The sequence below is a fragment of the Odocoileus virginianus genome, chromosome 10 (assembly GCF_023699985.2).
Source record: "Odocoileus virginianus isolate 20LAN1187 ecotype Illinois chromosome 10, Ovbor_1.2, whole genome shotgun sequence".
NCBI lineage: Eukaryota > Metazoa > Chordata > Mammalia > Artiodactyla > Cervidae > Odocoileus > Odocoileus virginianus.
Window position 1 is genome coordinate 28,205,328 of NC_069683.1, and position 27,435 is coordinate 28,232,762.

At 38.4% G+C, this 27,435-nt stretch overlaps 1 protein-coding gene across 1 annotated transcript in view; it reads left to right on the top strand.

The window, feature by feature from the left end:
• The first annotated feature begins 589 nt into the window (after positions 1-589).
• PGM2L1 (phosphoglucomutase 2 like 1) overlaps positions 590-27,435 on the top strand; it is a 60,041-nt gene continuing 33,195 nt past the window's right edge. The window contains exon 1 of the mRNA XM_020879844.2: positions 590-1,039. Coding sequence (XP_020735503.2) covers positions 929-1,039 — 111 coding nt within the window. The 5' untranslated portion in view covers positions 590-928. The remainder of the gene's footprint in view (positions 1,040-27,435) is intronic.

Genomic DNA, 27,435 nt, shown 5'->3' on the forward strand with positions numbered 1-27,435 from the left:
AAGCACTGAATATATATCAGCTATGCCCTTCCTGCACCTGCCCTTGTTTAATCTAATTGAAGCCCAGGGACAAAACTGCAGTGGCCCTAACGCGGACTGGGCGTTTCTATAGGGAACAGCCTAGAGGTGTAGCTTTTTTCCTTTGAGAAAACGCAGGGCAAGGAGCTGCTGGGAGTTGTAGTCTGCGGTGGTCTTTACAAGCCTCGAGGGGGAGAGAAAAAAAAAGAACTACAACTCCCGTGACGCCATGCGGGGCCAGCCCTCGCACTCTTCCGCCAGGCGCGCTCCCCAAGACGAAACAGGAGGGGCTCTTCGCGCGCCATGGGGATTCACAAAAGCGAGCTCTGAGACGGGCGCGTTGTGGTGGATATGGCGTCTGATGCAGAAAAGGAGACGCGTGGGGGTGGGTGGGGATTGTAACAAGAACAAGACACGTGTAAAAAGGCAAATTAAGAAATAAAATGGTCCTGTCCCTATTCCTCACCCTGCAGCAGGGTACTAACTCGCGCCGCTGGGAAGGTGTCGGGAGCGCGCTTCCCGGCTCGCGCCTCGAGTCCCGGGAGCTTAAATCGGCTGGGAAGGGGCGGGGCCAGAGGCGCGAGGGCGGGGCCTAAAGCTGCGAGGGCGGCGGTAGCGGCGGCGGCCACGACCCAGACATCTGGGACTGTTTTTGTTCTCTGGAGGTGGGACCGCCTCAGTCCGTTCGCCCAGAGAGACCAGGAGCTCGTCTAGTGGGAAGTAGGCGCCCGCGTCCCTCCTCTCTCCTGTTTCCTCAAAGCTGCGGCAGGACCTGGCACAAAAGTCCTGCGGTTGGTCTCCGATGCCTTTCAGTGAGGAGGGGGCGTCGAGATCCCGGTGAGCGCACGTCAAGCTCCTCCAGCTCTGTGTCTTGGCTGGATCCCCAGTCACGCACCCCAGACTGGCTGCCATGACTGAAAACGCAGAGGGGGACCTGAACTCCAACCTGCTCCACGCCCCCTATCACACTGGGGACCCTCAGCTAGACACAGCCATCGGGCAGTGGCTCCGTTGGGATAAGGTGGGTACCTGGTCGGCAGGGCATCCTCCCCCTCCTCCTGCACGCCCTCCCACACCGTGTACGCCCTTGCCCGTCCCCACCTGGTGCTCGGCAGGCTGTGGGGGGAGATGGCTCAGGCCATGCGGCGGGAGCTAGCGGAGCTGGGCGTTGCCACCCACCTATGCCTGGGCTGCCTCCCTGGGGCCATCTGAGCTGGGAAAGGACGCCTGTAGTCGCTTCCTTTTGCAAGGCGAGAAATTGCTACCTTCCTTCCTCCTCCCCCCGTCCCGCCCCCCTTCAAGTGTATATCGTGTCTCTTTTCTCCAAAAAAAAAAAAAAAAAATCATCATGATTATAAGTTATACCCTTACTAGAGAGATTTCCTTTCCCCTTTCTTCTCCCTTGACTTCCTTCTCTGCAAATCTGAAAGTGGGTGTTCTTTGTTTTTTTTCCACCTTCTGGGACGATATCTAACCACTGTCTGCTTTAGCGCTGGTCCTTTAGCGCTTTACCTTACGTCGCTAGGTAGTCGCTGGTCTTTTATCGCTCCCGCTCCCGTGTATTCTCTAATAACACCTTTTGCTCTTGAGAAAGATAAGGGTTCTCTTTTTTCCGCTGTCCAGAAGTTATTTTCTGAAGGTGTCCTCTTCCAAAAATCATGTTTTCCAGGTTTCATGCGATGATACAGACTTGTATATTCCTCCTCTGTTCCCCGACCCGTACTCTCTCCAAATTGTTGCGGTGTTTTCATCTTACGGAGGCATAGGGGATGGATATATGAGAGCTAGAATTAAAATGCAGCCATCTCACTTGTAAAAGAGGCCCTTAGCTCCAAAAGAGGAAGATGATCCAAGCTTTCGCTTTGTCGAGGATATTAAATGCATTTGTTGAAGTAGAGACGGCAACGTATTTTAAATAGAATTAATAATACTGAATAAAAGAATTAATGTGGTCATATGTGAAATCATGTTATTCAGCTTCCTAAAGGATTATTAGCCTTCTGAAGAGGTTTTATTTTCACTTTGTTCAGTCATTCATGCATTCAGCAAAAAATATCAATTGAGCATTGGGTAATGTTTCGGGGCCTGTTGGGTCCAGGGTATGCTAGTGGTGAGGAGGCTAGAAAGGGTTCCTACCCTCAAAAAGCCATCAGTCAGCAAATAAGGAAGACCAACAAATAAGCAATGACTTGTTTAGTATTACGTGGTCATATGTATCTTGGACATTCTGATTCTTCCTCTGGAGTCTAAACCAGTGCATTTCAAACTCTTGAAGTTCATGCAGAGCCCCTGGAGATCTTTAAATGCATATTGTGATTTATGAAGCCTGGGGTGTGGTGTGAGATTCTGCTTCATAATGAACTCCCAAGTGATACCAATGCTGCTGGTCTGTGGACCACACTTTGGGTGCAAGGCTCCAGAATGTTCTGAATGAGCTACTAGAGAGCTAACACCCTTTTTGTAGGATTTGCCCATTTATACAAAAAATACATATGTACACACACCTTTTTCAGTCATATGCAAAATCTGTGGTATCCCATTGATTACAAGGATGTGAAAAATGCAAATAACTTTAAATCCATTTTGCCAGTTTTTATTATTGCCTGCTGTGAATATAGTTCTTTGTTGTGAAAGGATACAAAAGAAGTGAAGATTTACAAATTACTCTTCTGTTTTTGGTTCATTAGGGAGGAGGAAGCCTAGTAGGAAAAAAAAGCTAAGGCTTAGCATACTGTGAAATGATATATACTGTAAACTGATCATATATATCTCTTCGGCAGAGAAATCTAAATTACAAATGAATGTTATCTTTATAGGTTTAATATAGTTAATTGCTATTGTTTAAAGCCATCTGCTGTCAGTAAAGAAATGTGATTTTACTTGTGTCTCTGTGAAGTGAAAGGAAGATGTATGATATTCAAAGACACTTGTAGAATTCCAATACAATTAAACTTACTGATAACTATTATGTGTGTCAAAGCCTTTGGCCCTTCAACAATAGGAGTTTGTTTCATTGTCACGGGTGAAATCTTTCGTTCTATTTAGGTGCCAATTTTGACTATACTTTTCCTAATGGATCTCTTGACTTGATTATTTTTAAAAATATTGGCTGAGTGAATTAAGATTATTTGTCCATGCTGTACCTAGATATTGTTGGGTATACTGAAATGTGAAAAGATTATGAAATACATATACATGTAAAAAGATAATGCTGGGATGGTGTTGGTGGCAATTTAATGGTTTATAGGCAGTCAGGTTTTATAGGAGGTTTAAAAGTAAGTGACCTGTGGACTGGGATAGTCAAGGAAGATAATATGAAGATGGGATACATATAAAAAGAATGGGGAGAGCCCTCACCAAAAGTGGAAGAGAAATTAATTTATATTTAAAGGGCCTTCTATATACAAGGTACGGACTGAAAACCTGTGGGAGACACAAAGATTAATTAGATATGGATCATATCTTCAAAGAACATAGAAGGGAATATAAAACAAAAGCTTACAAATATAATACAGGGAGCAAGTAACAAGTGCTTTTAACAGATTTAAATAAGTTTAATAATTATTTAATAAAAATAATATTTACTTAACCAATTCCTCTCTAAATGGGAAAAATGCTTTTAATTAGTAAGGAAAGATACATGTATTGTAGATTGATAGTATAGGTAAGCTAGGCTATGGTATCCCAGGGCACTGAAATGTGGAGTGCAGAAATGTGAAACAATAGTTTGGATTTACAACATTTATTGCATTACATGTTGGTGATGACATGTGTGGTCTTCCAGCATAGAGAAAGTGAGGTAATACCTGATTAATACCTATTTATTTTTTATAGTGGAAAAAAGAACCTACCAAATGCCCTGATCCTTGATGACTCTGGTGAGATACATAGTACTAAGTCATAAGTTGAACTAAAAGCCATTTGTTACTTGCCCAGGTCACCAGTATTGCTAGTTTTAGTCATGGTGGGTGGTGTTCTTTGAAATTTCTTCATAAAACAGGTGTTATCTGTGCTAAACCCTTCAGAATTAGTTAAAATTTAGACTTGTCAGCATTGAGAGGAGGAATATTCCAAGTAGAGATAAAAACAGTAATGTGTGTACTTAGAAAATTTGTTTCTGCAGTAGCTTAGGGTACATAGAAACTGTTGGAAAGGCATGTAGACCAGGTCATAGAAAGGCATTAGTATGTGGTTAGTGGCCTTGAGTAAAGGTATATGAAAATGTTGAAATAAAAATAGTGCAATAAGACAGGGTGTTTATTGGGGAGGTCCCAGGTACCCCTTGCTGTTGTTATGGAGTGACATTCTTCTGCTCTGTTTACTCTAGTCCAGGATCTGACCCTTGGTTCTTATGCCTTCAGACTAATTTGTTAGTCTCTCTTGCCTCAGGATGGACTCAGGCTGCTCAAGGTCACAGTAACTGATGTCAGAATTCAGAAAGCTGTTTTATTAATTTATGGTACAGATGTAATATAGATGAATTTGTCTCAGTCAGGCCATTTTCTCGATGCACCATAAGGGAAGTGAAAGAATCTGAAGATTTGCAGTGATTATGAAATCAAATCACAAGGAGTCAGAAATATGGCATAAATGTTTAACAGCATTAGCCTATAATAAGTAAATGCATCCATCTCTCTGATAGAACTGTCCTACCACTGGAATCCAAAAAGTCTGTGGATCAAAGTGTTCCTCCTCCAGCCAATGCACAGATGATGCTGCTACAGTGCTCCCCACTTCTATCTTTTAGAGCTAAGGCCCCCACTTCCTTCCTAATACTTTCATACATTCTATCAAATTACAGACAAGTCTTGCTGGCTAAAAGTTAGGTTCTCTATAAATATGACAACTCTCTCCTGTTTTTGATATACTGTAAATTTTACCATTTTTGAAAACAGTCTTATCAAAGACTTTAAGCCCTGTCCAAGTTTGGGTGTGTAAATGTGGGTAGGGAGTGGGATGGGACCCCGGGCAGAGCCGCTCAGCCAGCTGTAGTGGCAACAACTATATACGTATTGACAGCAGTGTGGAGGCAGGAATTGGCCATGGCATTTTGAAAAATAATGAATAGAGTACTGTGGTCTCTGAAGGTAGGTTTATGTTGAGAAAGAGTAGAATGTAAAGATAGATTAATTAGGTTACGGTTATGAAATGCCTGAATATAGAAATAAAAGACTTCATCCTAAAGTCAGTAATTTTTGAACATCTAGCAATGAAAGTTTTTAAGCAAAATGTAGCCCGCATTTCTTTAAAAGTGGTGAATGGATTTCCTTTTAAATCATCATCATGTGATGGAAAACACACCCATGCAGCACCTCTACAGAGGTTGTCTAGTCCAGTTTCATTGTGCAGAGACCCAAAGAAGTGGAAATTATCAGTGGTGGTGGATAGAACGTGAATCAGAACTTGAATCTGCCACCTAGTTCAATATAGTTTTTATAATGGTTTAGTCACTAAGTCGTGTCTGACTCTTGTGACCCCCACGGACTGCCAGGCTCCTTTGTCTATCGGATTCTCCAGGCAAGAATACTGGAGTGGGTTGCTATTTTTTTCTCCATTTTTTTTATAATACTAAGCTATATTACATTTTTTGTTAACCTTTTTCTAATACTTTACATAATTTGGCATTTGATCAATGAAGAATACTTATCACCTTGTTAATTTTGGAAAATATTAGTGGTTATTACTTGAATTTATTTGTGTTGTGTTTCAAACCTTGATGATCTAAATAATTTGATATTCACAGCAACCCTGTATGGTAGGCAGGTTAGGTGTGAAAGTGAAGTCGCTCAGTCATGTCCGACTCTTTGCGACCCCATGGACTATAGTCTATCAGGCTCCTCCGTCCATGGGATTTTCCAGGCAGTAGTACTGGAGTGGGGTGCCATTTCCTTCTCCAAGGTTAGGTGTAGTTATCCCCAATTTCACAACTAAAGAAACTTAGTTTCAGACAAGGAAAATGACCTGCTCAAGGACATATGGCTTTTAAGTGGTAGACTTGGAACTAAACCTGGGATATCTGATCTTTACTCTAGCTTTCTTATCACTGTACTAGACTCTGTAACTGGAATGTTTAATAGATGTTAGTGACATCATAAAGCAAGTTTCAAGGACCTCATTAAAACCATTTTATTGGTTTTTATAAAAGCTGAAGTAGACCATAATATTCTGCAGAATAAATTGCCATGGATTTTTTTTTTAAAGAGCTGAATTTGCTGCTTAACAGTTGCTTTGGTTTCCTTGGCAACAACATTCTCCCTCTGTCCAAGACATTTAGTATGTAGAAATAAGGGTTTGGAGAGATATATATATATGTGTGTGTGTGTGTGTATAATATATATGTAAGTATGTGTGTGTATATATGTGTGTATGTATACACACACACACACATTTATTTTTTCCTTTTATATATTTCCAAATTTCTTACCTTTGCTCTTTAGTTTCTACAATTTTATTTTTAAATTAATTTTTATTATTTCAAAGAAATACATGCTTATGGTTTTTTAAAAATAGTAAAAAGAGATTATAATAGAAAGCAGTGTTCCTACTTGCCTGTTCTCATCCTCAGTTTGCTCCTTAGAACCCATTTTTGACTTCTTAGTTATTGTCATGACCATAAAAGCTAGTACCACTATTCCTTGATTTATTTTACATATTATCTGTAAGATACATGCTGTGAAAAATGATTGCTCACTCACACTGTTCTCTGTCCTGACTAAATTACATTATGCCATTAGTTATTCTTTTGAAAACTTAAATAGTTAGTGCTAACAAAGTCTCCAGGACCATAAGCCCATCTCACAAACACAGAGCTCCCGATTAGCCATTCTCTTTGAGAAGAGATTAGCAGAAAACATGCCTATGTATTAAAAACCAGAGAAAACCCAAACCAGCTTCCAAGAAAAATTGGTGGATATCAATGACTTACCAAGGATCAAATTATGTAAAGAAAACAAGCAGCATGAAGAGTAAAAACAAAGCAACAGACCCAGAAAAGAACCAAGGTAAGGGAACATAACAACTTAAAATCAATTTTAAAAGGTAATTATTCTATCAAATAAAGAAAGATGCTATGTAAAAGGAACAGGAAAGAAGAATGAGCTCTTGGAAGTTAGGGGGGCAAAAAACTGAATCCCTCCACCCCCTGCCAAATGCAGTAGAAAATATAAAAGTTTAAGTTGAAGAAACCTATAGCAAAAGGAAATAGAAAATATGAGAGAAGCTGACAAGAAGGAACCACCCCAGGAGTCCATTGTCAAGAAATCACAGATAACAAATGTGCACTAGTTCGACACTGGGCTTTAAAGAAATGTATCTTAAAAAAGAATTCTATGTCTGTGCCTTAAAAGAGAGCTGGAAGATGTTAATGATAATGATGAAGATGGCATGTTATTTCTGGCAACAGCAACTTCAAAAAGAAGAAAAGCAGTTAACCACAGATGGAAGAAAGGGAGGAAGGGGAGGAGGGAGGGCAGGGAGGAAGGAAGGCAGACATACTTGAATAAGCAAGTTATGGTTCAAAAGTGAAGCAAACTGAAATAGGGTGTGGTTTTTGAAGAATTAATTGGTGGAGCTTAAGGGAAAAAAAAAATCCATTTTATCTCAGCACCTTCAGGCGACTCAAGGTGAGCCTGGAAAGATGAAATTTTATCCCGGGGTCTGTCGTGAACAATATGTAGATAATCTTAACCTCATACTTGCAGTATTTTCAGTTTTGAGGATCAATCTGAAGACAAAACAGAAAATTTTAATTTTTATTGTGGTTAAAAACATATAAAATTTACTGTCTTCACTGTTTTTAAGTGTGCAGTTAAATAGCATTAATCAGATTCTCATTTTTATGAAACAGATCTCCAGAACGTTTTTGTCTTGTGAATCTGAAACTCTATACTCATTAAAGAAGTCCCCTTACCTCCATTCCCTCTAGCCCCAAAACAGTGTTAACAACAGGGGAAAGAGGTCGGGTAGGAGGGTCTGAGAGAACTCCCTGTACCACCTGTTCAATTTTTTGTAAACCCAAAGTTTTTCTAAAAATTCAAGTCTTTGATTAAAAAAATAATACTTGAAAGGGAAAGGATTCTTATTTGAAAGCACCCTCTTCTTTTCCATCTGAAAATGTCAAAATAGGTAGACTGACTACTTCTTCCTTTTATTTAGGGTCTTCTTTGCCCTGTTTCTTCTTTCAAAAAAGATTTTTGTTTAGTTCCTTTATGTTTTCTACAAGGCCATTAGAAGTCTGTTTGGTATTATCTTTAATCTAGAATTATTTTTTCCCCATCTCTTCCTTTCCTCCTATTTGAAAAATCAGAGAGCCAAGAGAAGCTAACGAAAAGGAATTTGTCTTTGTTTGGCTCTTCCAGATTATACTTACAAAAGTGAAAGTGTTAGTTGCTCTGTAGTGTCTGACTCTTTACAAACCCATGGACTGCAGGCCACCAGGCTCCTCTGTCCATGGGGTTTCCCAGGTAAGAATACTGGAGTGGGTTGCCATTTCCTCCTCCCCGGGTATCTTCCCGACCCAGGGATTGAACCCAGATCTCTCACATTGCAGGCAGATTCTTTGCCATCTGAGCCACCAGGGAAGTCACGGGAAAGTAGTAGTTGTTAGTCATGTCTGACTCTGCGACCCCTGGACAGACTGTAGCCGACCAGGCTCCTCTGTCCTCGGACTTCTCCAGGCAAGAATACTGGAGTGGGTAACCATTCCCTTCTCTAGGGAGTATTCCTGACCAAGGGATTGAACCCAGGTCTCCCACATTGCAGGCAAATTCTTTACTGTCTGAGCCATGACTGGGACTGCCACAACAAGAGAAGCCTATGCTTATAAGATACATTAAATTAACCAAAGAATGTAAATGTTATTAAATTCCACTAACTTAGATTTTCATGGTTTCTCCCTGGACAGTCTAAATTTGATTTATCTATCCTTGTGGGAAGACAGTGTGTTTTGCTTATTTAGTTATTTTTATTTATTTCATATGTCTGTTCTATATTTTAGAAACACTTTTTCACCCAAATAAAAGGTTGGGTAGTAATTTAGTGTAGATTTTGCTAAAGGAGTATTTTTTTCCATTAGTTACTCTATGCATTATTGCTAATTAGTACTGAAGCTGCTGCCCTCTGGTGTTGGGAGTTAATGAAGAAAATGATTAATGCTGATGGAAAGGATACAGATAGTGTATCCAGGCTTGCATAGGATCTCTTATACCAAGTAATTTAATGAGCACTATATCTTACCAAAAAAAACTATGAAAATGGTCTTATTGAATGCTCAAAAGAGTATGAAAATTATAATGTAAATGAAAAATACTGTGCTTCTTAGATGCAAAGTCATCTTAGCTTTCAGCTCAGCAGACTTTGTTAGAAAATCTTTTCAGTGTAAATGGTAGTTTTGTGGTTTCTGCTTCAGAATTTTCTCATGTAATTTTCCCTCTGAAATATTTCATTATTTATTGTGGGTAAAAACTATCAAAAACCTAAATGCCCACCAATCAGAGAAAGGATACATAAGCTAGAACTCTGCAGAAGTTGAAAACCTATCAGGGAAATTAAACTGAACAGGGGACATGCAATAACAATGAAGAGATTTTTTAAATTGAGGTATAGTTGGTATACAATGTTATATGTCACGTGTACAGCATAGTCATTCAAAATTTTTACAAATTATATTCCATTTGAAGTTATAAAACATTGGCTCTATTTCCTGTGATGTACAATGTATCCTTGTAGTTTATTTTATACATAGTTGTACCTCTTAGTCACCTACCTCTATTTTGCCCCTCCTTACTTTCCTCTCCCCATGGGTTTTTCTCTGTATCTGTGAGTCTGTTTCTGTTTTGTTATATTCATTCATTTTATTTTCTGTATTCCACATATAAATGATCACATACAGTATTTGTCTTTCTCAGTCTTATTTTATTAAACACAATACCCTCCAGGTCCATCCATGTTGTTGAAAATGGCAAAATTTCATTATTTTTTATGGGTAAGTACTTTTGCATTGTGTGTGTATGTGTGTATTACATCTTTATCCGTTCACCTGTTAATGGACACTTCCATAGCTTGGGTATTGGAAATCCTGCTGCTATGAACATTCAGTTCAGTTCAATTGCTCAGTCATGTCCAACTCTTCATGACCTCATGGACTGCAGCATGCTAGGCTTCCCTGGCCTTCACCAACTCCTGAAGTTTACTCAAACTCATGTCCATCGAGTCGGTGATGCCATCCAACCATTTCATCCTCTATCGTCCCCTTCTCTTCCCACCTTGAATCTTTCCCAGCATCAGGGTCTTTTACAATGACGCAGTTCTTCACATCAGGTGGCCAAAGTATTGAAGCTTCAGCCTCAGTCCTTCTCATGAATATTCAGTACTGATTCCTCTAGGATTGACTGGTCTTCCACTGTTTGCCCATCTATTTGCCATGAAGTGATGGGACCGGATGCCATAATCTTAATTTTCTGAATGTTGATCTTTAAGCCAACTTTGTCACTCTCTTCTTTCACTTTCATCAAGAGGCTCTTTACTTCTTCTTCACTTTCTGCCATAAGGGTGGTGTCATCTGCATGTCTGAGGTTATTGATATTTCTCCCAGCAATCTTGATTCCAGCCCAGCGTTTCTCATGATGTACTCTGCATATAAGTTAACTAATCAGAGTGATAACATACAGCCTTGGAGTATTCCTTTTCCTATTTGGAACCAGTCTGTTGTTCCATGTCCAGTTCTAAATGTTGCTTCCTATCCTGCATACAGGTTTTTCAAAAGGCAGGTCAGGTTGGTCTGGTATTCCCATCTCCTTCAGAATTTTCCAGTTTATTGTGGTCCACACAGTCAAAGGCTTTGGCATAGTCAATAAAGTAGAAATAGATGTTTTTCTGGAACTCTCTTGCTTTTTTGATGATCCAACAGATGTTGGCAATTTGATCTCTGGCTCATCTGCCTTTTCTGAAACCAGCTTGAACATCTGGAAGTTCATGATTCACATATTGCTGAAGCCTGGCTTGGAGAATTTTAAGCATTACTTTACTAGCATGTGAAATGAGTGCAATTGTGCAGTAGTTTTAGCATTCTTTGGCATTGCCTTTCTTAGGGTTTGGAATGAAAACTGACCTTTTCCAGTCCTGTGGCCACTACTGAGTTTTCCAAATTTGCTGGCATATTGAGTGCAGCACTTTCACAGCATCATCTTTCAGGATTTGAAATAGCTCAACTGGAATTCCATCACCTCCACTAGCTTTGTTCGTCGTGATGCTTCCTAAGGCCCACTTGACTTCACATTCCAGGATGTCTGGCTCTAGGTGAGTGTGAGTGATCACACCATCATGGTTATCTGGGTCGTGAAGATCTTTTTTGTACAGTTCTGTCTGTTCTTGCCACTGCTTCTTAATGTCTTATGTTTCTGTTAGGTCCATACCATTTCTGTCTTTTATTGAGCCCATCTTTGCGTGAAATGTTCCCTTGGTATCTCTAATTTTCTTGAAGAGATCTCTAGTCTTTCCCATTGTTGTTTTCCTCTATTTCTTTGCATTGATCGCTGAGGAAGGCTTTCTTGTCTCCTTGCTATGCTTTGGAACTCTGCATTCAAATGGGTATATCTTTCCTTTTCTCCTTTGCTTTTCGCTTCTCTTCTTTTCACAGCTATTTGTAAGGCCTCCTCAGACAGCCATTTTGCTTTTTTGCATTTCTTTTTTGTGGGATAGTCTTGACTGCTGTTTCCTGTACAATGTCACGAACCTCTGTCCATAGTTCATCAGGCACTCTGTCTATCAGATCTAATCCCTTAAATCTATTTCTCACTTCCACTGTATAGTCATAAGGGATTTGATTTAGGTCATACCTGAATGGTCTACTGGTTTTCCCCAGTTTCTTCAATTTAAGTCTGAATTTGGCAATAAGGATTTCATGATCTGAGCCACAGTCAACTCCTGGTCTTGTTTTTGCTGACTATAGAGCTTCTCCATCTTTGGCTGCAAAGAATATAATCAAGCTGATTTCAGTGTTGACCATCTGGTGATGTCCATGTGTAGAGTCTTCTCTTGTGTTGGGGTTCAATTTGTGTCAGATGCTTTTTCTGCATCTACTGAGAAAATCATGTTTAGTTGTTTTTTTTTTAATTAAAACTTTATTTTTTAAGCAGTTTTAGGTTCACAGCACAATTGAAGGTAAAGTACAGAGAGATATTTCTCATATTCCCCCTACCCTCATTCATGGATAGCTTCCCTCATTATCAACATCCCCCACCAGTGTGGCACGCTTGTTAGAATCGATAAATCTACACTGACACATATTAATCACCCAAAATCCATTGTTTCCAGTATGCTGTTGGGTTTCACCCCACAGACCTTCATGCCTGGTATTTGCCTAGCCTCAAGACTGAAGAAAGAGCTCACAGTCAGCAACAGAGACATCAGTGATTTAATGGACAGGGGCATCGAACATGTCTGAAGCAAGGCCTTGAGCAACACCCCATCATGTATGGCAGATGGCATGCCAGTAGTCTTAGTTATTGGGGAAGGCAGTGTGGGAATTTACCAGTTACAAAGGAAATTGATGTCAGGTTGGCACATCAGTTACCAGGGAAACCAGCAGAGTAGCATCACTGCCCCTTTGATAAACTATCATATTGGAGCTGTTCTGATCTGGAGATTAGAGCAATCACTAGCTGGAGCTGGGGGCAAGTATGTCTCTGTGATTAAGAAGGAAGGTTAATCATTTGAGTAGAGTGTAGGTGAAGCAGGGACTGATTGAATAGGGTGTATTCAGAGAGGAAGAGAACAGCCATCTTGGACAGCCTTATTATACATATGTTTTATTCTTGGTAGTGTAGATTGTATGGGAGTAGTGTAGATTGTATGGGTTTGGATAAATGTGTAATGATCTGTGTCTACCATTATATTATCATACAGAATAATTTCACTATCCTAAGAATCCTCTCTCTCTGCTTAGTTGTGTCCGACTCTTTGTGACCCCATGGACTGTAGCCCACCAGGTTTCTCTGTCCATGGGATTTTCCAGGCAAGAATACTGGAGTGGGTTGCCATTTCCTCCTTCAGGGCATCTTCCTGACCCAGGGATCGAACATGCATCTCCTGCATTGGCAGGTGGACTCTTTACAACTGAACCACCTGGGAAACCCCACAAATCCTTTATGTTCCACCTGTTCGTCACTTCCTCAACCCTCAACCTCTGGCAACCACTGATCCTTTTAGTTTCCACAGTTTTCCCTTTTCCAGAATGTCACATAGTGGGAATCACACAGTATTTAGCCTTTTCAGATTGGCTTCTTTCACTTAGTAATATGCTTTTAAGTTTCCTCCATGTCTTTTCATGGCTTGAGAGCTCATTTCTTTTTGTCACTGAAAAGTAGTCCATTGTCTGGATGTACCATAACATTAAACAGTTTTTTTACTTTGTGATATCATGAATTACAGTGATTTTTGAATGTTGATTCAACTGATATTCCTCAGATAAATACTACTTGGTTGTAATGTATTATTCTTTTTATATATTTTGGTAAGAATCTTTTTGTATATTTGTTAGATTTTTGTATTAGGATTATGCTGGCCTTGTAAAATTAATTGAAATGTTCCCTGCTTTATTTTCTGAAAACCTTTTTGTATGATGGTATTATTTTTTCTTTAAATGTTTGATAAAATTTGACACCTAACCTATCTGGGCCTGAAGCTTTTTGAGAACAAATACAATTTCTTTAATAGATATTGGACTTTGGGGATTTTGTTTCATTAGTTTCAATTTTGGAAAATTAACTTTCCTCAGTTTATTTAGAGTTAATATTATACCGCTTATTGTAAGTTCTTGCAACAGTGTTGGCCCATCTTTTATCATCAATACCACCTCCATCCTTTATCATTTGTATCACTTTTTATAAAAGTGTTATAGTTTTTGCTTTAGTCAATCCTCTGCATTTTAAAGACATTAAGAAGAAAAAACAGTCTGTTTATATTTATCCAGCTTTCTACTATATCCAGTGCTCTTTGTTCTTTCCCCAAAATTCAAGTTTCCAGTTGATATTCCTCCCCTTCAACTTAAAGAATTTCCTTTAGCCTTTATTATAAGACAGATTCACTGGCAATGAATTCTTTTAGTGTTCTTTATACATATGTTAGATTTCTTGGTATTGTCTTGGATAGATCTCTGAGACTCTATAAATTTATTTTTATCTTTTTCTCTTTGTATTTCAGAATAGATCATTTCTATTGATCTGTCTTCTAGTTCATGGACCCTTTCATGTCCATTCTGCTATTAAGACCATTCAGTGAATTTTTAATCTCAGATATTGTATTTTTCAGTTCTAAAATTTCCGTCTGGTTCTTTTCTATAGTTTCTATTTCTTCTGTGAGATGTCTTATCTTTTCCTGCATTTTTCCAAGAGCATTTTTCTTTAAGTCACTGATAATAGCTCTATTAAAATCCTTGTTGGCTAATTCTGACATCTGGATATGTTAGCGTTGGTCACCACTAATTATCTCTGCTCTTGAGAATGCATCGTGTTTCTATAATTCTTCATTTGTCTTGTAATTATGGATTGCATCATGAACATGATGAGTGTTATATTGTGGAGAGCCTAGAATCTGTTTTTCCCCTGGAGAGTGTTTATTTTGTTTATTTTATTATGTAATTAACTTGGTTGAACTCAGACTGTACACTCTGTTTCCTGAGAGGCTTCTCACATCTCAATTTGTTTTTTTATCCTTCAGTTCAGTCAGCTTGGTCGTGTCTGACTCTTTGCGACCCCATGAAACGCAGCACGCCAGGCCTCCCTGTCCATCACCAACTCCCGGAGTTCACCCAAACCCATGTCCATTGAGTCGGTGATGCCATCCAGCCATCTCATCCTCTGTCGTCCCCTTCTCCTGCCCTCAATCTTTCCCAGCATCAGGGTCTTTTCAAATGAGTCAGCTCTTCACATCAGGTGGCCAAAGTAATAGAGTTTCTTAGCTGATATCTGTCCCACACTTATGTAGTAGAGGAGTCAGCTAGAGTTTTGGTAGAGTTTATGGACAGAATGTGGGGCTCTTCCTTTCCAATCTCTCCTTTCTTGGATGTGCACTCCAGTGGGCATGGTTGCCCTGAATCCTGTGCTCTTGTTTCTTCGGGGCATAAGGACCGTAGGATTTCCATTGGTATTTCAGCCACTGCACAAGGCTCTGACTACTGTCTGTTCTCAAAAACCATAAAAACAGGAAACTCATCTGTGCTGGTTCCTTCTCCTAAGTGTTAACTCCCTTTTAGAATCAAATCTGTATTTATTCACTCTCTTGGACTTTAAGGTCTTGTGGATTTTGTTTTTGTTTCTTTGTTTTTTATTTAGTCTAAGAGGTTACAGTTGTTATCTGTGGGAAGGTCAGATATGGTTGGAATTTACTTGGCCATACAGGAAACAGATGGTACATGATATTTTTTATGCCATTTAAAATTATTTCTTTCTGTTCGCTGTTATAGAGAAATACAGTTGTCTTTTGAACATTGACCTTGTATCAAAAAAACTCTTACTATATTCTAGTAATTCTAAAAATTATTTATTCCCTTAGATTTTTTAATGTGCCCAATCATTTCATCTGAAAATTATGTGAGTTTTATTTCTTCTCTTTTCTCGTACTTTTTGTTTGTTTTTCTTGCTTTATGGGTTTGGCTAGGACTGTAGGATTTTCTGTCTTGCCACCCCATCCCACCCTGCCTTCCTCCTTCTCTTTCTCCTCCTCCTTATAGCTTGCCATTATCAGATTCAGGAAGTTCCTTTCTATTCCTTATGTGCTGAAAGTTGAAAATTTAAACTTATATGTATCTTCAGGTTTTGTTCCCTAGAAGCAAAGAGGAATTTCTGTGCAAATGATTTATAATAGGAATGCTCTCAGGAGAAACCTATAAAGGAGTGAGGGAATCAGGATAGGGAAAGAAAAGAACTAAGCAATGATATAATTTCAGGTGAAGTTTGATTAATCAAGTTTAATCAGCTTGATTCTATGCTTTCTGAAGTGTTAGTTGCACAATAGAGTTATACTTCTGCACCAAATATCATTAGCTGTTGGCCATGAGGGAAAGGTGTGTATAACTCTCAGGTCTTTGCATAAGCTGGTTCCAGTCATCCCAAGGAAGTTCTCCAGAGAATGTTGCATGTGTGAACTCATAGCAGTAGTACCTATAGCTGCTAGAAATGGACACAACCATCCAGTTAAGAGGATCTCTGGAGAATCTTAATGGGATCTTAGCACACATATCCTGAGTTTTTCTATATTCCTTGTTTGCTAAGATTTTATCGTATGTAGTAAGTGTTTTACTTTGTTAGGTACTTTCTCTGTATCTGTATCTGTTCAGATTGTCATTTTTCTTTTTAAACCTGTCAATGTTGTGGATAACCTTGATTCATTTTCAAATATTATACAAACATTATACTCTGGCATAAAAACACATTGTCATGATTTATTATTCTTTTTATATATTGCTGGATTTGGTTTGATAGATTTTACTTAGGATTTTTGCACCTTTGTTCATTGGTGAGGTCAGACAGTGATTTTTTCTTTCTGATGATATGTCTGTTGTATCTAGGTTAAGCTAGACACAGGAAAAGAATTGATGGATGTACACTCTTTTATCTTCTCTGGAAGAATTCTTTTAAGATTTGAATGATTTATTTCTTAAATATACTTTGGAACTTGCCAATGAAGTCAACTGGGGCTGGAGCTCTCTTTGTGGGTACATTTTATGATTTAATCTCTTGCATGTTTATAATTCTAATCAGGTTTTTTCCCTTGAACAAAATTGTCTATTTGTCTAAAATTTCAAATTAGAGTTTTTGTCTTTTCCAGAAAAGTGGGATTTTGTATACCAGAGAGTGAAATTGCTGGATCATATGGGTTTATTTTAGTTTTTTAAGGAACCTCCATACTGTTCTCCATCATGTCTGCACCAATTTACATTCCCACCAACAGTGTAGGAGGGTTCCCCTTTCTCCACATCCTTTTCAGAATTTATTACTTGAGGACTTTTTGGTGACGGCCATTCTGAATAGTGTGAGATGATACTTCACTGTAGTTTTGATTTGCATTTCTCTAGTGTTTAGAGGTGTTGAGCGTCTTTTCATGTGTCTGTTGGCCGTCTGTATGTCTTCTTTGGAGAAATGTCTATTGAGATCCTCTGCCCACTTTTTTTTTATTGTGTTTTTACTTGTTTTGATTACAAATATTTTTTTCCTCAATTTGTCTTTTGGATCTATTTATGTAATTTTTATCATGCAGAACAAAGTTATAATTTTATTGACAGATAGTACTTGGAAGACATGTGACACTTAACATTTTCTGTTTGTTGAACATCTTAAAGTGTTTCTGATGTTTGTCCAATTTGGTTTTTGTTTTGAGAAATAATTGATGTACATCGCTGTATAAGTTTAAGGTGTACAGGACTTGCCTGGTGGTCCAGTGCTTGAGTCCATGCTTCCGCTGCAGGGGGCACAGGTTTAATTCTGGTTGGGGAACTAAAATCCCACATGTCTCAGCGATATACGGCATGATGGTTTGATTTACATATATTGTGAAATGATTACCACAGTAGGTTTAGTTAACATCCATCATCTCATATAGATAAAAGAGTATTTCTGATTTTTTAAAAGCTATTTTAAATAATGCTGAGAGCACTGTTTTGCATAAAGCTTTTTTCCTCTGGTTTATTTCTGTAGCATATGTAAAGATGACATATACATGAGATAGAGCTATTTAATTTTTGACCATAGACCATTAGTCAGACCATAATTGTAGCATGATTTCAGAAGAATATGAAAGTTGGGCTTTATTAAAAAAGAAAAAATCTTATTATTTCCTTTGTTGATAGTTTTCATTCTGATGGGAAAGTTTTTCTTGATTGTTAGTAGTATTTTTACTGCTTCAAAATATATATTAAACATCAGGCCATGAATCTTTTTCTGGTACAAATTGAATTAAGTATAGTTACAGAATCTCAATTGACAGGATTCTAGATGTCATCTTGTTTAAGCTCCTACTCAGAATTAAAATGTCTAAAATATCCCTAATAGGTAACTTCATTGTCAGAATATCCCTGGTATAGGGGACTCTTGTCTTACTTGAGAGCTAGATTCTAAAGTCAATAAATAATGAAAATTTCATAAAGTAAAAAATTACTCTTGGAAACTCTTAAATTGCCTATGAACTATAGAATATGTGACTTCAAGTATCTATCTTTATACAGTAACATATAATAATAATAATGTATATAGTAGTTCAGGCTTCCCTAGTGGCTCAGTGGTAAAGAATCCACCTGCTAGTGCAGGAGACACAGGTTTGATCCCTGGGTTGGGAAGATCCCTTGGAGAAAGGTATGGCAACCCACTCCACTTGGCTGTGAAATGCCATGGACAGAGGAATCTGGTGGGTTACACTCCATGCGGTTGCAGAAGAGCTGGACACGACTGAGCGACTAAACAACAACATATAGTAATTCACTATATATATATATATATATATATATATATATATATAAAATGAAGCACATGCACAAAATATAATTTTTAGCAATGCTTTGGGAGGTAGGGCTAAGTACATATAGTTGACTATGTGTAAGTTAAGTGTACATGAAACTAATGTAGTACAATATTGTATAGTAGAAGGACTTCTGGGCCTGGTAATGGCTTCCCTGGTAGCTCAGCTGATAAAGAATCCGCCTGCAATGCAAGAGACCTGGGTTCGATGCCTAGGTTGGCAAGATCCCCTGGAGAAAGGAACAACTACCCACCAGTATTCTGGCCTGGAAAAACCATGGACTGTAGTCCATGGGGTTGCACAGAGTCAGATATGACTCAGCGACTTTCACTTTCAACAACAGATGAGGTGATCTGTACAGCTTTCCTCTAACAGCTAAAAAAGATAGGTGAAGTATCGATTTATAGGTGTTGAGGACTCAATAGATTACCCAGGAACTTTCAGTTCAATATCTGAAAGAAGGTAGAAATTGAGAGAGGTTGAGTTTAGCATTTAGGGCCATTTTTGACCTGTACTCATTTACTGATCCAGGATGGGCAGCCAAGAGGTTTAGGAGTCTGTTTTTGTTAGCCTTGCCAGGATACAGGGACCAGTATTAGAATTTAGAGCCTACCATGGGTGGGGACCCTGAGAATACTTCGGCTTTAGGGCTTCCTTATAAGCACTGGTGAACTCGAACTAAACATCCTGCCCAGAATCTGCATGCAGCTCTGATCATTTAGAGCCTGAAAAGTGAGTTAAGGTAAACCCAGATTACTAGTGTCTTCGGGTGCCTGGGAGAATAAAAAAAAAAGAAACTTCCCTAGAGGGAAGTACTTTAATCCCGTTTCAAATTATTCCTACTAATAGTATTTCAAATGTAATACTCAATACAAAGATAACCAGACACACAAGAAAACAAGTCAACATGCACAAGAACCTAAGAACCAACAGATAATAAAAGGGTCTTCTCATACTGCTCTTATCAAATGCAGACTTTAAAATTACTATGCTTGTCAACTTCCCAATTAAAAATTGGGCAGAGAAATGAAAATGATACTAAAAAAGACACAGTAAATTTTAAAATAAATTATGGATTTGAAAAATTGCAGTAGCCAAAATCAAGAATTCAGTGAATGAATTTAAGAACATTTTTAAAAGATTTGAAGAGAGAATTACTAAACTAGAACATGGAAAATACATAGAATGAAGGATGGATTGACCAAAGGATGGAGAGGAAAATAAAGGAGAATGTAAGACTTAAGAACATACAGTGAAAAAGTTCTAGTTTAGTTCAGTTGCTCACTCATGTCTAACTCTTTGCAACCCCATGGACTGCAGCACACCAGGCCTCCCTGTCCATCACCAACTCCCAGAGCCTACTCAGACTCATGTCCATCAAGTCAGTGATGCCATCCAACCATCTCATCCTCTGTCGTCCCCTTCTCCTCCCACCTTCAATCTTTCCCAGCATCAGGGTCTTCTCCAATGAAGCAGTTCTTCATGTCAGGTGGCCAACATATAGGAGTTTCAGCTTCAGCATCCATTTTCCAATTAATATTCAGGACTGATTTCCTTTAGGATGGACTGGTTGGATCTCCTTGCAGTCCAAGGGACTGTCAAGAGTCTTCTCCAACACCACAGTTCAAAAGCATCAGTTCTTTGGCGCTCAGCTTTCTTATAGTCCAGCTCTTCCATCCATACATGACTACTGGAAAAACCATAGCTTTGACTAGATGTTTAGAATCAAACCCCATACCCTCCAGAGATGTTCAGAGGGCTCAAACAAAACCTTGTGTGGAAAAGTTCTAACACACATATAATTGAAATCTCTTAAGAAGAGGGAAAAAAATAAACTAGAAACAATATTTGAAGAGATAATAGCTGTGAAGTTTCCTAAGCTGGTGAATGACACAAATCCACAGATAAAAGAGTTTGGGGTTAATTTGTATTGTCTAAACTTTTCCCTCCGATTATATGATCCTTCTGTATAAGGAAATAAAGAAATTTAAAGGTTAATCACCACTAAAAAAGAATAGTCTGTTTCTTCTTAGTTTTATTTTTCTGTGTATTTGTATGTATCCATTTTATAAATCTGGAATCATGTTGCACATGGGGTATATATACTTTTCCCCTTAATATATCATAAATTTTTCCTATATCCTAGAATTCTAAAGTGATTTTCAGTATACTATTCTAATGTACTATTACATCATACTTTTTATTTAACCAGTTTTCTATTGGATATATAGTTTGCTTATAATTATTTTTGTTATTGACATAATAACAAATTTTATATCTTCATGATTAAATTTTAACATGCATCAATGATTTTTTTCCCCTTAGTATACATTTCTAAAAATACTGGATCAAAGGCTATTTAATATTTAAGCTATTTATAACATTGGTAAATTGTCATCTGAGATATATCAACTTATAGCAATAGAATGGGAGAGACTAGAGATCTCTTCAAGAAAATTAGAGATACCAAGGGAACATTTCATGCAAAGATGAGCACAATAAAGGACAGAAATGGTATGGACGTAACAGAAGCAGAAGATATTAAGAAGAGGTGGCAAGAATACACAGAAGAGCTGTACAAAAAAGATCTTCACAACCCAGATAACCACGATGATGTGATTACTTACCTAGAGGCAGACATCGTGGAATGCAAAGTCAAGTGGGCCTTACAAAGCATCACTAGGAACAAAGCTAGTAGAAGTGATGGAATTCCAGATCCCAAAAGATGATGCTGTGAAAGTGTTGCACTCAATATGCCAGCAAATCTAGAAAACTCAGCAGTGGCCACAGGACTGGGAAAGGTCAGTTTTCATTCCAATCCCAAAGAAAGGCAATGCCAAAGAATGCTCAAACTACTGCACAATTGCACTCATATCACATGCTGGTAAAGTAATGCTCAGAATTCTCCAAGCCAGGCTTCAGCAGTACATGAACCATGAACTTCCACATGTTAAGCTGGATTTAGAAAAGGCAGAGGAACCAGAGATCAAATTGCCAACATCTGTTGGATCATCGAAAAAGCGAGAGTTCCAGAAAAACATCTGCTTTATTGACTACACCAAAGCCTTTGACTGTGTGCGTCACAACAAACTGGAAAATTCTTCGAGAGATGGGAATACCAGACCTCCTGACCTGCCTCCTGAGAAATCTGTATGCAGGTTAGGAAGCAACATTTAGAACTGGACATGGAACAATAGACTGGTCCAAATTGGGAAAGGGGTACATCAAGGCTGTATGTTGTCACCCTGCTTATTTAACTTATATGCAGAGTACATCATGAAAGACGCTGGGCTGGATGAAGCACAAGCTGGAATCAGGATTGCTGGGAGAAATATCAATAACCTCAGACATGCAGATGACACCCTTATGGCAGAAAGAGAACTAAAGAGCCTCTTGATGAAAGTGAAGGAGGAGAGTGAAAAAGTAGGCTTAAAGCTCAACATTTAGAAAACTAAGATCATGGCATCCGGTCCCATCACTTCATGGCAAATAGATGGGAAAACAATGGAAACAGTGACAGACTTTATTTTTGGGGGTTCCAAAATCACTGCAGATGGTGACTGCAATCATGAAATTAAAAGACGTTTGCTCCTTGGAAGAAAAGCTATGACCAACCTAGACAGCATATTAAAAAGCAGAGACATTACTTTGTCAACAAAGGTCCGTCTAGTCAAACCTATAGTCTTCCAGTAGTCTTGTTTGGATATGAGAGTTGGATTATAAAGAAAGCTGAGTGCCAAAGAATTGATGCTTTTGAACTGTGGTGTTGGAGAAGACTCTTGCGAGTCCCTTGGACTGCAAGGAGACCCAACCAGTCCATCCTAAACGAGATCAGTCCTGGGTGTTCATTGGAAGGACTGATGCTGAAGCTGAAACTCCAATACTTTGGCCACTTGATGTGAAGAACCAACTCACTGGAAAGGACCCTGAGACTGGAAGAGATTTAAGGCAGGAGGAGAAGGGGACAACAGAGGATGAAATGGTTGGATGGCATCACTGACTCGACAGACATGAGTTTGAATAGGCTCCGGGAGTTGGTGTTGGACACGGAAGTCTAGCGTCCTGTAGTCCAGGACTTCAAGAGTCGGACAAGACTGAGTGAACTAAGTGTAATCCCTGTATGAAAGATCGTATTTTTCATATGTATATTTTCCATCATATGTATGAATGTTATATTGCTCTGTATAATTTTTTGGTATCCTATGCATTTTTATTTTTTGTATCATATATACATATCCCATCTCACATGCTGTACCTTTGGTGTACCTTATTTGAAAGGTAGGATCTTTAGTTCCTCCCTGACACCTGGGGAGACTTTTATAACAGTGTCCAGAAATACAGAACAGGGGAAGTGAAGCTTCCTGACTTTCTTTTTTGTTGTTGTTTTTTAGTATTTATTATTTATTTATTTGGCCTTCCCATGTGGCACTAGTGGTAAAGAACTCACCTGCCAACACAGGAGACACAAGAGACATGGGTTCAATCCCTGGGTCAGGAAGATCCCCTGGAGAAGGAAGTGGCAATGCACTCCGGTATTCTTGCCTGGGAAATCCCATGGACAGAGGAGCCTGGTGGGTTAGAGTTCATGGGGTCGCAAAGAGTCAGACGTGACTGAGTGACTGAGCGCAGCAGGTTTATTTAGTTGGCTTCACCTGATTTTTAGCTGTAGCATGTGGGATCTCTAGTTGCAGCATGAGAACTCTTAGTTACAGCTTGTGGGATCTAGTTCCCCGACCAGGGATTGAACTCAGGTCCCCTGCATTGGAAGTGTGAAGTCTTAGCCACTGGAGCACTAGGGAAGTCCTTGAAGCTTCCTGACTTCCAAGGCTAGATCATAAAAGGTAATGTAACTTCCCCCTGGCTTGCTTGTTCTTGAGATACTTGCCCTTGGAGCCATGTCACATATGGTGACCTCTATAAATAGGCAGTTGACAGCCCCAGCTAGCCCCATCCTGACTGTGCCCTTTCTGAATTCATGACCCACAGAAACTATGAGAAATAAATGACTATTGATTAAGCCACTAAGTTTGGAGTGGTTTGTTACCCCTGCCGTTGTAATTAATATACCCTCCCTTCCCAACACTGGGCTTACAATTTTGAAAACTCTTAATAAAATTTCTAAGTGAAAAATGGTATCTTACTTCAATTTTTATTTCCTTGATTACTGGGAAGAAGCTATTGGTTAGGGAAGTAATAGTTGGCATGCAAGCTATAGATATCATTTCAAACTTAATAAAATGCTGAAGTCATTATCTCTGTACCCTCAACTTGATCCTTACCCTTTTCCCTCCAATTTCTACTCATATTTCAGTTCAGATATTACTTCTTCCAGTTAACTTTCCCTGGCTCTGCTCTCTATCTTTCAATCCATTCTGGGTTAGAGGCTTATCTTATGTGCTCCTATAGAACCCTGTTACTTACTCCTATTTTAATACTTTTTATATTTGATGGGGTAATTGCCCTTTTACTTATTGTTATGCTTCAGTAGATCTTGAGCTTTACAAGAGCAGAGACACTATCTTCTTGTTCCCTATAGCGTTTGCTGTGCCTAGCATATAGTGTGTGCTTAAAAAAGGAGATATTTTTAATTAATTCGACAAACATTTGAATGTCTACTGGGTACCAGGTTCTGTTCTTGATAGTAAAGATACAGTAATAATTAAAACAAAGTAATATTTTGATTGATCTCAAGTAGTATATATTTGTGATTTAATTTAACCTCAGAGATAACATGAAATTATTTTTCCAAAGGCCTTTATCTTAAAAAATATATCCACTTAATTAGAAAATTCATTTCAATTGGGAATTCTGTTTGATTGCATGGTTACTTAAACCTGTTCTGATATTTTCTTTCTCTAATATTTATGTTTCCTGAAAGAACATGGCTATTTTACCACTTTATGATTCTGAGTCAACACATCTTCTGTGTACAAGATACAGGTTCGCTACTATGGGAGATACAAGGTTGTTGAAAATATGGTCACTGCTATCAACTATGAAGGTACCACCATTATGTAGTTGGGCTTCCCTGGTGGTAAAGAATCCACCTGCCAATGCAGAGAGCTGTGTTCATCTCTAGGTTGGGGAGATTCCCCTGGAGAAAGAAATGGCAACCCACTCCAGTATTCTTGCCTGAGAAATCCCATGGACAGAGGAGCCTGGCAGGCTACGGTCCATGGGGTGGCAAAAAGTCGGACACAGCTTAGCTGAGCACATGCCACTATTATGTAAGTGATTACTCTTTTTAAGGAAATTTCTACCATCTGTTAACTTTCAATATTAATACTTACTATTGAGTGACATTGCACTTGGGATTGTAGCAAAAATATAAAGCATAGTTATTTTCCCCATACTGTTTGCAAAATAAAGACTTTGATGAATGTTGGTTTAATGTATTAATGGCAAGAATGCTTAGATAGGTAGGAGAAGGAGAAATGATAGGGGATGGAATTCAGTGTATTGAAAAACTACTTTATTGGGAGTCAAAAAGGCTCTACCTTATTTCACATCAGGACGCAACCATCACCTACTGTATTAGGGTACAGTCAAAGCTGTGTAGCAAAGAGTAAAATGTAATGGTTCAAAGCAGAGAGAAGATAATTTCTCTCATAACCTTCAGAGGTCAGTGGCTGACCAGGGCTGGTGGAGGGGACCTATGCCATCCTCAAAATGTGATTGCCACTACTGATCCAAAATGGCTTCAAACTGTGGGAAGAAGAATAAGATTTAGGAGAGTGTACACTTAATCCTTTTCAGGGAAAGACCTGAAAATGGAACATATCATTCCCACTTTCATGTCATTGGCCAGAGTTTAGTCACATAGTCATACTTATCTGTAAGGTAGACTGCAGTATAGCCCTTAGCCAGGCTCCCGTGAAGTACCCAACTGTATGATTAAAGGAGAGAGAAATAATGGGAGGCATCTAGTAATTGGGTGCTATTACCAATCTGGGATCCTCAGATTGCTGACTTAACTGTCAACCTTGTAAAACACCTTGGGAAACTTATATATGTGTCTGTTTATCATCCATTTGAAATACTAAGTTCTTTTTGTTTTTGACTGAAATTAGGAGTGTATATGGTAGTACTTGAGGAGGGCATGGCATCCCACTCCAGTATTCTTGCCTGGAGAATTCCCATGGAGAGAAGAGCCTGGCGGGCTATAGTCCATGTGGTCGCAAAGAGTCAGACACAACTGAGCAACTAAGCACATGGTAGTACTTAAGATATGTTTAATTTTTAGCAATTGTCAATTGTCCTTGATTTAAATTTTTTAAATAAACTGATGTATTTTGTTGGACAAAAATATTTCCAAGGATGAATTTCATTGGAAAAACAATTAAATAGAGAGCAATGAAGAAGTTAAACTATTGACTAGATTCCAAAGTGAATCTAACAATCAAAATGTTAGGGTTTGAAGGGATCTTTTCTTTCTTCTTTTTTTAAAAAAAAAATGCATATAGAGAAGCTATATACCACAATGAGGTCTTTTCAGATTAAATTCCAACCCCTTTTCAGATTAAATTTCAACCCCTAAATTGTACTGATGAGCTTCAGAGAGAAGGGAACTGTCCGAGGGCTCATAGTTTATTCAATAAAAGAGACTGAGCAAAGAACTCAAGGCTTCTAAGTTTTAGTCTGTTAGAGAAACTGACAACAATATGGAAAGAGGAAGCTCAGCCAGGATACTGCATAAGCCCTGAAGATACAGAGTGAAGTAATTTTTTTCAGTCTGCCACCAAAAAAAAGTTTTGAGTGGTATGTGATATTCCTCTGTGAATACTAAACTAGGGCAGGTTAACTGTAGTAGCAAATACTCCAAAATTTGTTGCATATTTGTGAGGTAGGAGGTAGAGGGGAATTTTGCTCTGTGAATCATTTATTCCATCTTGATGCTACATACTCCTGTAAGTCCTTGGAACTCTCTCTGTTTTGTGGGTTGATGGGGAAAGAGGATGGGGAGGGGGCGGAGGTGGCTGGTGGTAAGGGAGTGTTTAATGGCCTAGATTGACACACATCTCTTTTACTCAGATCTGTTGACCAAAACTCTGTCACATGGTCTCGTGTAACTCTAAGGGAGGCTGGAAAATATATTCTATCTGTGTGCCCAGGAAGAAGAGCAGAACATCATTCCTATTTCTTACAAGGGAGAATACTAGAGTAAATTTATCTGTTCAAAGTACTAGTAATAGATGCTACTGACTAGAGATTTAATATAGTCCCTCACATGAACTCTTACTGTAGAGCTTGAAAAGATAATCTAAAAAGTTATCACACTCTACCGAGAATATAAGGTCTAGGAGGAGGTCAGGTGATTTGTTCCAGGTTATCTAGCTAACCAATTGCAGACTCAAGATCAGAACCACTCTTCCTAGAATCATAAGGTCTGTGGTCTCTTTATTAACCCTGCAATAACCTCCTGAACTAGTTGACCAACAGTTGGGTTCTTCATTTGTCAAAAAAGGTGCGATGTATCAATAAATAAAACAGCAACTATTCAAAATGTTTTATTTTGATTATCTTATATGAGAAATATTTTTATTTCTTTATAGAGATATATATTACTATGTCACTGAATGGTCAACTTCAACTCAGCATATGTGCTTTGTGATAAAAAAAACCCAAGAGTTTAAAAAAAAGACTGTTTATGTAATCTTAAGTTTTGAAATAAACTGATTGTTTTTATATTTCACACTAATCTTGGCATAATCAATATTATACTTAAGCAGTAACAATGTATTTTTTAAATTTATTTTCTACTTTTAGAGTAGTTAGCATCTTTATTTACTGGATATGATTTTTATGTTCATTTAGTGATTATTATTCAGATTTTATTAAGCCAGTTGTTATTAAGTAAATATAATTTTTTATGATAAGTGTAGTCATTCAACTTTTTCCCTAAACCAATTT